At 42.9% G+C, this 12724-nt stretch overlaps 1 protein-coding gene across 8 annotated transcripts in view; it reads left to right on the top strand.

Annotated features, from left to right (window-relative positions):
* SORCS1 (sortilin related VPS10 domain containing receptor 1) overlaps positions 1 to 12724 on the top strand; it is a 436617-nt gene that overhangs the window by 279856 nt on the left and 144037 nt on the right. For all 8 annotated transcript variants that reach the window (XM_083616531.1, XM_083616537.1, XM_083616535.1 and 5 more), the window contains exon 9: positions 6953 to 7132. In XM_083616531.1, the coding sequence (XP_083472657.1) occupies positions 6953 to 7132 (180 nt within the window). The remainder of the gene's footprint in view (positions 1 to 6952; positions 7133 to 12724) is intronic.

Below are 12724 nucleotides of genomic sequence, written 5' to 3'. Positions count from 1 at the left end.
GATTGCTAATTACTGTCTTTACTTACTATTTTACATGACTTTATGGATGGTTAAAAGATGTACAATTCTTTTTGTGGAGAAATTGCCTATTAAACAAAATATGCAAAAATGCTGATGGATTTTCTTGAGGACTTTAAAATAATAATAATAATAATAATAATAATAATAATAATAATGTAAATTGGTGTGGAAATGTGGAGAACTGAACTTAAGAAGAGTGCTGGAGTTGGGGTGGGGACTGAGAGAAACCAAAATTGACAGATTCACCCATCCTAGCTAGCTATAGTAAAAGTAAAGGGACCCCTGACCATTAGGTCCAGTCATGACCGACTCTGGGGTTGCGGCGCTCATCTCGCTTTATTGGCCGAGGGAGCCGGTGTCACTCGGCATGACTAAGCCGCTTCTGGCGAACCAGAGCAGCACACGGAAACACTGTTTACCTTCCCGCCGGAGCGGTACCTCTTTATCTACTTGCACTTTGAAATGCTTTCGAACTGCTAGGTTGGCAGGAGCTGGGACTGAGCAACGGGAGCTCACTCCATCGCGGGGATTTGAACCGCCAACCTTCTGATCAAGTCCTGGGCTCTGTGGTTTAACCCACAGCGATTGACAGATTCACCCATCCCAGCTAGCTATACAGCCAGCTATATTTGTGGAGAATAGGCAGAAAAGTTGGAAGTAGCAATGAACGCCTTTCCTGTATACGTTGTGAGTGTGTTCCTTCTTAAGGATTCCCCTTGGCTTTCTAGCTGGATTCATGTTTTTAGGATTTATCCTGTTATTGGACAGAGCATATATATTAGCTTCTCCCATTCCTTGTAGAAATTGCTCATATTAAATAGTTCCCAAGCAGCTTCCACTGATTTTGGATGTCAGTTGCCTTAACAAGCCCCAAGAGGCCTTCCTGTCACCCAGCACAAGACGCAGATGTTGTTGAATCCACCGACAGGGTGATATTTAAGGCAACAAGGTGCTTCATTACAATCTCACAATATCTTCAAAGGGTGAACATCTAAATCTGTATGCACAGAGCTACAGTGGTAAAGGCATGTTGAGGATGCTGTTATCAAAGCAGGTGGCTGCCTTTATTAAAAATGAACAAAGCGCAGCACAGTCAAAAGGAAATGAAACAAGCAAGGTCCTTTATGACTAGAGAGACTTTAATCTCTTTCAGCTCAATTACTCTGCCCAAATAAAATCAATGGCGTGTAAAGCTTTTCTTAGAGACCACAGTAGCTTGTGGAATTTTGGTACCCAGACAAAGTGGCTCGATCACTAGATTCCTCACCTTGATGTTTCTGCTGCTTTGGGTGAAAATAAATGGTAAAATCATGTGCCTCTGATGCAGCGATAGTGAGAATGATTCATATTAAACACAGAAGAGACCTGCAAATTTCACAGAAGAGGAACAGTTTATCAGTTTGGCGCAACTGTAGATGGCTTTGCACTATTGTTACTCTTTTTGTGCTAGTGATTTTGAATCAGTTGTGATCAGCATAATGACTGGTATATTTGGTTTCCAGCATATTGCTTTGTGAGTGTTTCTATCACCTCCACAAACACAGTGCCTACCAGACAAAGCATGTATCTGGAATTTCTCTAGGGACATAGATCAGACAAATTAATTTACTATCAGACCATTGTTGTGGCAAATAATACAAATGGCCCAGGCATAATTCAACCAAACATTAAAAGATAATACAAAATTAATCCAACCGGTCTGTACGTGGACCAGCTCTAGTGGTCCATCATTACAGCAGTCAACTGTGTTATTTGCAAAATGTCTCTGACATTGTCTACCTGCAGCATTTTGTTAAAGCTGCTTTACAATCATACTTCTGTCGCCAAGTATGCATATTTATATTGAATTTTAGAGTTACAGCATGAGTGGATGGAAAATAGATTGATGGAAGATACAAGGTATTTAGTTCAACTCCAAGTTCTAATTTTAATGTCTGGGGTGAAACTCTTCCCATAAACTTTGATGGACGTTAATCGGCGCAAAAGTGTTTGCCAGTGATTACAATGCCTTAGGCATGGAACTTTCCTTTGCCAGTGTCTGGGCTGGCCCAATTTTATGGATATGTGTTGTTGACTTTTTCATTAGAAACTGGGGCTGGGAGGATAGCATCTGAATATTCTTACCATAATGAATATTTGCCTCTCTTACGATCTGTGTTAACCAGCAGCAGTTTTCCTGATGGGGCAGAGCTGCAGCATCCTGCCATTTACCAGGAGGGATGAGTCTGTGGTGAGGACCAGCTGTGCAGACACACAGTGAAGCCCAATCTGGCACTCTCACCAGTGCCTTTGCACAGTCCAGACCTCGCTGCCACCTCTTCCCTCCTCCATCCAATGAGCAGCAGCAACACTGCTCTCTGGAGGCTATTGCTGTTGCTCTGCCCCACCAGGCCAGCAAACGTCTGATGTTTAGTGTGGCCAGTTTACCCTGCTACTTTCTTTTGTCCTGAGTGCTAAGTCTCAGCTTAGTCCACTGCCCCAAACAGAAAACAGATTCTAGGAGTATTGGACAGACCCTTAAAAAGGTTGTGAGACTCATCCTCTAGATAAGATAAGCCTTTGCTCTCTGTATCTCCTCTCCTTCTCCTTTCCTCTGCTTTTGTTTCCCTTCCCATTTCTTATAGTACTGTACTTCTTAGATTAGTCTTTTTGTTCTTTTTAACACAGCCATTGTGAAGTGCTTTGGGGTTCTTTAAGGCACTTAGTAGATTGTTGCTGTTGCTGTTCTTTATGGCTGGTTATAAGGCAATGAGCCTGCCTCTTTTTCCAGCGCTTATATAACATTCGGCACTCCAGCCTGGTGAAAGGAAGATAGATTAACCTATGGAATCTATTATTCTCTTCTTCTTCTACATAGAGAGATATATATCTTATGCACATTGATTAAGCACACTTATTAGTGCAGTGTGTGAAATGTTTGCACCCTCACAGGCTATTTCCTATGAAAAGTGATGTCCAGCTTTTCTAATCTTAGAGAAGCCTTCCACATCTGTACAGCTGCTGTGAAACTCCTCCATGTTTCAGAGGGCTGTGGAATGCAATCAGATTGTACTGGGTGGTCAACAGTGTGGTCAACATTTCCCCAAAGCTACAAATTTAAGGGGTTGGGGATAATTGTAGACAGGTAATTTGTCCATCATTACCTTTCATACTGTGAATTTATGAACACCTCAAAACTGCAGTTTAAAACAGAAAATGTAGCCGTTTATCTACAGCTAATAAGAAAAATTGGATTTTGTTGATAGGTTGTTTTTTTAAAGGATAGAAGTGATGCATGATTCTGTGCATTGTTTACAGAGCCACCAACCAGATATAATTGCTCTACCTAGGTAGCAATGTGATGAATTGAGATTGAGTACATTCTAAATGAATCTACCATAATATACAATTTCACTCCTAATACCTGCCTTTCTTTACTGTCATTCAAGCATGTTTATCCTTGTTGGGTAGTTCTGCATTTTCAGTCTCCAGCCTATGCCCCATCTCATCTTTCTGAACTTTGCTATCCCTCCAGATCATTTTTATAGTCCCAGGTTCTGTGATGGTGGAAAGACTCTGTGCTCCTCATTCATTTTTAATCATTGAGCTAGCAGGTCAACAGGACCTAACACTCTATAGAGCGGGGAGGGAAACCCACCAATGCGCACTATAAATTAGCTGACAGCATCTTCAATCAAGATAACAAATCAGATATCACATTTATGCCATTAAATCTGCCAAAAGGCCAGGATCCCCTGGTCAGCTGAGAAAAGGGCACTCACAGCATCTTGGCAATTCTGAAAGCATTGACCTTTAGCCCTTCACATTCACCCAAACAAAGTCATGTGCATAATGCCGTTCTTTCCCTGTAAAGACATAAGGTATAAAGGCCAGACAGATGGGCTGCATCTTAATGCAGACTATCCTGCAGTGATACAGACTGGGGAATTCTGAAGGCTGGTGTTTTGATGCTTTTGTAGGCAGATGTATGGGAAAGGTGTCACGGCCAGTGTCAGGGGGCATTCACTAATTGGAAGACAGCATTCCCTCCTGTTCTTTCTAAAGGCAAGAGGTGTCTTTATTTCCCATGGAAAAGGATGGTGGTGGTACAACTTCCCTCTCCAGCCCCCTGTATTTAGTTTCTCTTTGTCAGCAGGAGGATTGTTTCATGGTATGATTTACCCAGTAGAAATAACAGGCGAATTACTGTGTCTGACACAAAGAAGAAGGGACGCATTATGTGGTGCATCTGAGTGGTATTTGTTGCACACAACAAGTTTGCTGACAATTCCTCAGTCTGGCAATATATAGACTGAATAAAGAAGGGAGCGGGGAATGGCGGGGGGGGGGAGCACAATGTTAACTCAAAGCAACCAAGAATACAAAATATCTTCTGTCTGAATACAGAGTGGAAGAAGTTGCCTGGTTATCTGCAAGTTATGAATACTGAACTGGCATACCTAGGAGGCTTTCTCCTCGTGCATTTGTCATTCCAGTCTCCAAACCCTGTGTTAGCAGATGACTATTTTAAAAATGTCAGGTTGGCTATTCCTAAACCAAGCAATGGCATCTGATCAGTCCAAGCTGGAATTTGAATGGCAGGCTGCCAATGAAATCTGGATAATGGAGGCAAAAGTCTAGAAGGAGATTTCTAACAAGAGGCACCTGCTTAATAGCTGTTCCCTCTGGCCACAAAGCTCTGCACCGTTAATCCTATAGTTGGGAGGGCTGACTGGGTTTAACCAATTGCAGTATCCAGTAGAAGTTTGGATGCCAGTAAATGTAGATAAAGAGCTTTGTGGCAGCTAGTTCAATGATGCAAGTCTTATTTTCTCCTTTTCCTTTAATTGTTCCATGGAAAGATTTTTATTTCTGCATTTTTAGTCATCATTTATTTGTTAATGTTTGAGCTGCTAGAAAAATAGGTTAAGGTCATCTGTGTTAAAAATGCAGATACGTATTAATTAGACACTGAGGACAGACGTGTATGTCTTGGAACAGCAAAATGCTACCGTAGCATTAGTTTTGGGGGCTTTCCTGGAAAAATCTTTATGAGGTACAATAGTACAAGAAATTAAAGACATTGCTTTGTAAGTATCCACATAACCAATAGGGGACTGAAGCAGCACATCAGTTAATCTGATCTGCACATTTTATTTTAACAGAAAAGACAATTATTTTTTTAGGAGCTTAGAAAGTCAGACATTTAAAGAATTTAATATGCTTTTTCGACACTGCTGGATTTACAGATTTCACAATTACTTGGTCATGTGCAACCCAGTCCTGTACATGCTTACTCACAAGGAAGCATCATTGTGTCCAGTCTGCAAGTGGATGCTGGAATGCAACCTCATTGTTGGAATCATCATCATCCCTACTGTTTTAATTCACCGGGAATGGCGCACAGATCCCCTTTCCCTACATATCTAGGTTTGAGTATGGTATATTACAGGGATAAGCACATGATTACTTGACTGCCTATGTAGCATTGCTCAAACTGTGGCCCAGGGACCACCAACCAGGCCTCAGTGTTGCAGCCTGCCCCCTAGTAGTGCAGTAGCCTTTAGGTTTAACTTACTCTAGAGGCAGCAGCTCCCCACACATGCACACTACATAGGCATGCCTAGGAGCAGGAGTTGGTTAGCAAGTGAAGCTAATAGCATACAAAGTTGGACGAGCGGAAAGGAAAGGAAAGAGCAGATATGAGCAATGTGGCTGGCTGAGTGTGAGGGAAGAGAGAGATTGACAAGGAGGGAAGCAAAAGGGTTGCATAGACTGAGGGAGAGGAAAATCAGAAGCCTTTGGGACTACTGTAGAGTCTTCTGGCTCCTCCATGTCACATGTGTGTATCCCTACACCCTGCTCATCCTTTATTCCTGCTCAGTCTCCTGCTGAGGCGTGAAGCTTCTCTTCCCTCTACTGAGGCAGAACAACTGGTGGGGACATTGAAGGAAATACAATGGGGGGTGGGGCTGGGCGTGGAGATACAAAGTCAATATTTTTAAAGATGTATTAATAATCTCAGAACAGAGAAGAAGGTTGTAAAAGAGGGAAGCCATTTTAGGAAGAAATGAATGTAAAAGGCACCAAGAGGCGGGATGGAAGAAATTGGCAGTTTGGAGGTAGGGCTAGGTTTGAAATTATATATGAAAGGAAAATGAGAAGGGGTGGGGAGCGAAATGATATTAGTAATAATACTGTGAGAGGCATGCAGGTGTAGGGTGTCTAATTTTTGACAACTTCTACCCTCTAGATCCTCTGAATCAGCAAATTCTGCCTAAACTGGGGAGGGTGAGTTAGACTATCTCCAGAAACAATGCATCCTATTAACTTGAAGAAAGCTGAAGTATATAACTTGTCTCCACTGGGAAATCACTGTGGCAAAGATTTTAGCAATTTCCCAAAGACCAATTAGGTCCCATCAAGAGAAAATAATGTTAGTAACCGCCTGCTGGTTATAGCAGTTGCCACTTCCATGTGCCTCCATGTTGTTGCTGACTCTGCTCTTGCGCCACCATTTTGTGAGCGAACCAGCTCGCAAAAGGACCCTGGACATAGGAAGTTTGAGAATCCCTAGCCTATGGCATTTCCTTTACCATAACGAACAGTGGTTCCTAATTGTAGAATTTTCTCACACTGTTGAAGGACAGAAAGGAATTAATATTCTACGTTTCTTTTAATACACTCATCCTCCATTGCTACTGTACAATACCATCACCAGTGTAAATGTTCAGTTAATGTGTCCTCAATTCATTATTACTGTGCATATATCTGAAGAAGAGAGAATGTGTAAAATATGCATGTGCACATGCAAGTAGATTGACTTTGGTTTCTGATTAGACTTCATAATGAATCTCTGCCTTCCTCCACGAGGCTTACCCTGCCTTGCCCTTGGAGCAGAGACAAGTGAGATGCCCGACAATGATGCTTCTCTCTGTGTTTTCTCCCCCAGGACATGCACGTCATCAGCACTGATGAGAATCAGGTGTTTGCTGCAGTCCAGGAATGGAACCAGAATGATACATATAATCTCTACATCTCTGATACCCGAGGGGTCTACTTCACCCTGGCTTTGGAAAATGTCAAGAGCAGCCGAGACCTGGAGGGCAATGTGATGATAGACCTCTATGAGGTATGTGACGATAGGGCACATTGTCACCTCTAGTTTATGCACACACAAAAATCCCCTACTAAGGCTGGGATGCCCAGAGTAGCTGGACGTTTCTGTGGGTGCAGAATATGTTCTCTTTCTGACAAGAGTTGGGTAAATCATATTGCACAAGGGCTACATTCATCTCCACTCGTAACTACCTTTCCCAGTGAAGAGGTGCTAAAGAGAAGCGATATCCTGAGTTTCACCAAGACTTGAGGATGCACGGTCACAGCTAGGTTCAGGGATCTCTCTGGCATAGATTCTAAAATGGAAAGGAGACAAGTTTCTGTCTGGGCTGAAGAAGAATTCTGACTCCTGCAGACATCTTTGGAGTTGGAGCAGCCTTGGAAAAGAGCAGCATGGAACACCCTTTTGGAGGATTGCAGAAAGCTTAACAAAGTGGAGCTGTCCCTTGAGCAGAATACTGAACAAAATGGGGACTGGGAAGTACACAGCTATAAAAATTAGACTCCCTGACAGGCATTAGCTCCAATACAAAGGGTAATTTCATTAATGACAGGGCTGGATAGAAGAAGATCAATAAATGACATTGGGTGGTATCTAGAAAAATAGTTTAGCTGGATATTGCCCAAAGAGCGATCTGCCAGTAGATTTCACAATGTAATTTTCCCATTAGAAAGAAGACAGGAAGTCACAAGAGGTCTCTGGACAATCAGAACTTGCAGTCAGGTGACTGACATGCCCCTTATGAGGAAATGTGAAAATATTTACCAAGAAACATCAATATGGACCAATTACCCATGGGAAGATGCCTGCAAGAGCCTGCATCCATTACTGACCTGAGTTAATGAAAGCTAAATAAGGGTGCCTGCTTGCATTATATAGGATAGAAATTATGGGGACTGATTAGGCTTGCACTTTCATAATCATAATTGTGCATATTGGGTATTGCAAGAAGAATCCCCCTGCATAGCAGTGACTATGGAGAGAATATTTAGTGGGAATGATAGGAACTTCCCCTGAGAGAAGTAACTGCTGTATCTCCCTCTGATTACCTGCAGTAGTGATACACTCATTGCTTTGAGCAATTCCAAAACAACCTCATAGTCCCAGGGCATGTACGGAATTCCAGTCGAACTGAGCGCCTCACTTTTGAGGACCACTCTCCTTTCTGGAAAATAGCCTTGGACTTCTGTATTCTCCCACATCAACTATCCTTTATGTGGACAGCCAGTCTGTATAACAGAGTTAAGTTCTACCTAGTAGTCAGGAATGTTCAGTTACTGAGAACTTGCACTCAGGAACTGCATCAAGACTCCAAAGTCAAAGTGTGCTCTATCTCCAACTGTTAGCATTTTGAAACACGTTTGACTTAGGAGTGAGACTGGGGGCAAACGTTTTGCCAAGCTTTGAGTAAAACCACCAGGTGCTGGATAAAATTGTGCAAGGTTTCCATCTGACCACCCCTGCTCTATAGAAAAATGTGGTACAGACTGAAAAGCAGAATCCTTGTGCTGTCTACCTCGATGTGAAATTCCCTAGGTGGATTTTGCATGTGACTTAGAACATCTTTTACAGGTAAGCACCTTGACACAACCATCCAGGAAGCCTGAATGGGCAATGTTTAAAAGCAGACAAAACTGGGAAGGAATAGTCATGTCATTTCCTGATCACACTGAGGATGATTTCTTTCTTTCTCCCCCCCCCCCCAAAAAACCTCCCTATTAATTCCCCCACCCCAAGCTTTGGCAGGCTGTTGAAAAGGCTGTTGCTTCCTATTACCATCAGGTTGAGGAGTGGTTTCACTGCATTATGTAAAAGTGTCCTACATCCCAAGAGGGGGAAGGAGGAGGGATCGAATGAAAAGCTTCTGTATTATTAGGCTGACAGTTCATAGCAGTCTGGATTGAAATTGATGTGATCAGACTGGTCATGTCGTATCTGCTGATTGCCTAGATAGAAAGAATATTGGCTGACACCAAGGCTGGCACAAAGCGTTCCCTTCAATCTGATTGTTCTGACTGGGGATGAGCTGAAAGCCATCCAGTGCAAGTCTCCCAACAGGATTGCAATGAATGATGAGTGCTTAGAGGTAAATGAAGATAAAGAAGAGATAGCAGGGAGGGGAGGGGGGATCCATGGATGGATTAGAAAGATGTAGAAAATAGAGGGGGGAAATCAGAGGCTGCATGTGTGGGGAAAGGTGGTGACAGTTTTAAAAATGCTCATGGGTGTTCGTCAAAAAACATATTGTCCTCAGCCAGCCTTCCCCAACCTCTAATTATAATACATTTACTGTGGAAATGGATTTTTTTGATTATTATTTTTTAAAGACAATTCCTGGTCACAGGCTTACAATCTGAAAGACACAATACAAATGCAATGGAAAGCAGAAAGCATCAAAGTCAGCCTTAAATACATTTAGGACCTTTCTACCATTTATGATGGTGCAGTTTCCAGGGTTTGGATTTTTTTTGAGTGCTGCCGCACAGTGTTGCCATTATTCAGAGCCAGTGTGGTGTAATGGTTAAGAGCAGTAGACTCGTAATCTGGAGAACCAGGTTCACGTCTCCGCTCCTCCACATGCAGCTGCTGGGCGACATTGGGCCAGTCATACTTCTTTGAAGTCTCTCAGCCTCACTCACCTCACAGAGTGTTTGTTGTTGGGGAGGAAGGGAAAGGTGAATGTTAGCCGCTTTGAGACTCCTTCGGGTAGTGATAAAGCGGGATATCAAATCCAAACTCCTCCTCCTCTTCCTCCTCCTCCTCCTCCTCCTCCTCCTCCTCCTCCTCCTCTTCTTCTTCTTCAGCTGGTATACCAGAATAACATGCTCCAAGCCCCACAAAGTAATTAAACTTCTGTGAAAGATCCAGAACAAAAGTTTGTGCAGGAACCATCCTGGTTTCTATGCGAAGGGGTTGGTGAGTGTGGTTTGGGAGATGGCTGTTTTGTGCCACTTTACTCTGACCTGTGTGAGCTGTCAGTCATGTGAGCTGAATTCAGTGAAGAGATATAAGACAGAGCACTGCCTGTGATGGCAATTCCTAGCTGCCAGCAAAATCTCATCATGACACCATAGTTTGCCATAGTTCCTTTTCTATTCTCCTATACTCCTACAAGATTAGAATTCAGGAATAAAAAAGATAAAGTTAAAGGACCCCTGACAGGAATGCTCTGCACTTACTCTCTAATAATAGCAACATGTGACCAAAGATACAGACAATCAGCTGCAAATCCATTAAAACAGCAGGTCAAAAACAGCAACTGTACCACTATAAATGGTGCATGTGGGAAGGCCTTTACTAAGGAGTTGTACCTTCTTCCAGGTGAACAAGGTAAGATTGCACTGCATCTGTGCACTAACATTGCGGGAAAGCACTTTCCAAGGTGGCTTGTGCCTTCTCACTCCGAGAAAAGATTTATGACTAGCATCATAAAAGACGGAGTCACAGAAATTCAGAACATTTTTCTACCTGATATATAAAATTCTGTTTAGTCTTTCATGACTAGCATCTCCCACAAAGAGAAGCACGAGAGCAAAGCGCAATTGTATCAAAATAACAGGAAAGAAAGTTACAAACAGAGTTTGGGCAGGGGTTGGAGCACAGTACTTTTCGCCTCCTTTGGAGTACTTTCCCTATCAAACTCACACCTTGCTAGACATGCACACATTAGAAATTTCCCCAAGATTTCAGCATACAGTTTGAAAACGAATCTTGACTTCACTGGGGCTTGTGGGAGACTCAATCACTGCGTTTTAGCTTCCTTTCATCCTGGTGAAAGCAACTTGGAGGGAGGTTGAAGAAAGCAAGTCTGGTTAATGTAACCCCTCCTTAAGTCATTCCACAAAGACCAAGTTACAGCAAAGTTCAGAAGTACATAAGACCACAGGGAGCTCCCTTATACCAAGTCAGACCATTGGTCCATCTGGCTCAGTAATGTCTATACAGATTGGCAGTGGCGCTCCGGGATTTCAAGGGAGATGGTCTCCCTTAGTTCTACCTGGAGATGCTGGGAACTGAACCCAGAACCTTCTGGATGCACAGGATATGCCCTGCCATTGAACTGTGCCCATCTCTTTTGGCATTTCCTGACACTCATGTGTTACAAGTTCCTTTGGGCTGCAATAAACGAGGCTCCACACCACCATAATGTGTATGTGATAGTTTCAACCGCATCTTGCATTCCTACTGCTTAAAAAAATGTCCCCAAACTCCTGCTACCATACCTGCCATTGTTCAGGACATGCACACAGATTGCATGTTCATAGGCATACTCTTAAGTATAAATTATAACATGGGGGGGGGTCCCACCTCCTGCCTTTACGCTGCCTGCCTCATGTGCTAAGAAAGGAATTGCCCTCATTCAGCTTCTATTTGTGTTTCTTCTTCAGATCGTCATTAAGAACCGAAGTTAAAATGCAAGTAACTTTTCCCGCTGCTACAATACTTTGCAGCTGGGTGCCAATTAAATAATAACAGCAGAGAAGAAAAAGGCCCCTTGGGTGACATTATGTATCAGTTCTTGTACTCCTCTGCCAAGGGAGCAGTTTGTGTTGCAGGAACCAGAAACACTCTGCTGAAAGACAAAAGTTTTAGCCCTCCCCTCTCATCCTCCTGCAAACCTAGCAATTGGCACAGTGACAGGTTGTCTGTCATGCTGCTGTAGATATTGTGCTATTGATTTCCAGCACATAGGGAAAGCCAGACCTGTTTGACAAAGCAAAGCTGTTTCTCATGTTGCTTCTTGCATCCCATTCAGTTTTATTTAGAGCTGAACAAATTGCCCTTTTCAAATTTGTAAACCATCTTTGTGTCTCTTCCGAAGGCCTTGAACTTGCTTTTCTTTCCATTTCATTAATTTGAAGTTTAGACCTAAGGGAGCTGCTTGACGACGTGACTACTTCCACAGGAAAAAAAATAAAAATGAGAGAGCAGGAACAACATGTGTTTGTGGCCAATGGCTTCACCGAATTGTTGAATAATGGAGCTGGAAGGGAACCTGCAGGTCATCTAACTCAACCTCCTCCACAGTGCAGAATCTGCAATGCAGGAGGCAACTACAGCACGCCCTTGGATGCTGTGGGTAGCCTTTTAAAGGAGGATCAGACTATGGAGGATAAGTCTATCAAAGGCTTGGTGGTGAAAAGTTCTGAGGCAATATGCTTCCATTGCTAGGGAAGGAAAGGCTATCTGTGCCCTTTTCTGGGCTTCCAAGAAGCATCTGAATGGCAATCTCACAAAACAATATGGTGGTAGTCTGATCCAGAAAGGCAGGAACCTCCAGGAACCTCCATATTTGCTTTGGCTTCTTCTCCAGTAGCAACTGTAAGAGGGAGCTAATCACACCTACACCAACCAACTACTGTGTCTTATATGGTACAACCAAAAATTTCAGGTGACATAGCTAAGTTAAGGAAGTTCATAGGAGACAAATTGCCCAGCTCCTTCCTCCTACAGCCACATGTGTGTTCTAAACAAGCTAAGGGAGCCTCCTGAAGGATGTGAGATGAGGTACAAGGCTACTTACTGGATGGGGAAGTTGTTTCATGAACTTCCGTAACATCACTTACCTCAGGACTCAAAGTATTAAAACTTTGGACCGTTTTC

This window comes from Podarcis filfolensis (assembly GCF_964270895.1).
Source record: "Podarcis filfolensis genome assembly, chromosome: 5".
Lineage (NCBI taxonomy): Eukaryota > Metazoa > Chordata > Lepidosauria > Squamata > Lacertidae > Podarcis > Podarcis filfolensis.
This window is presented reverse-complemented; position numbering and strand designations above follow the sequence as displayed.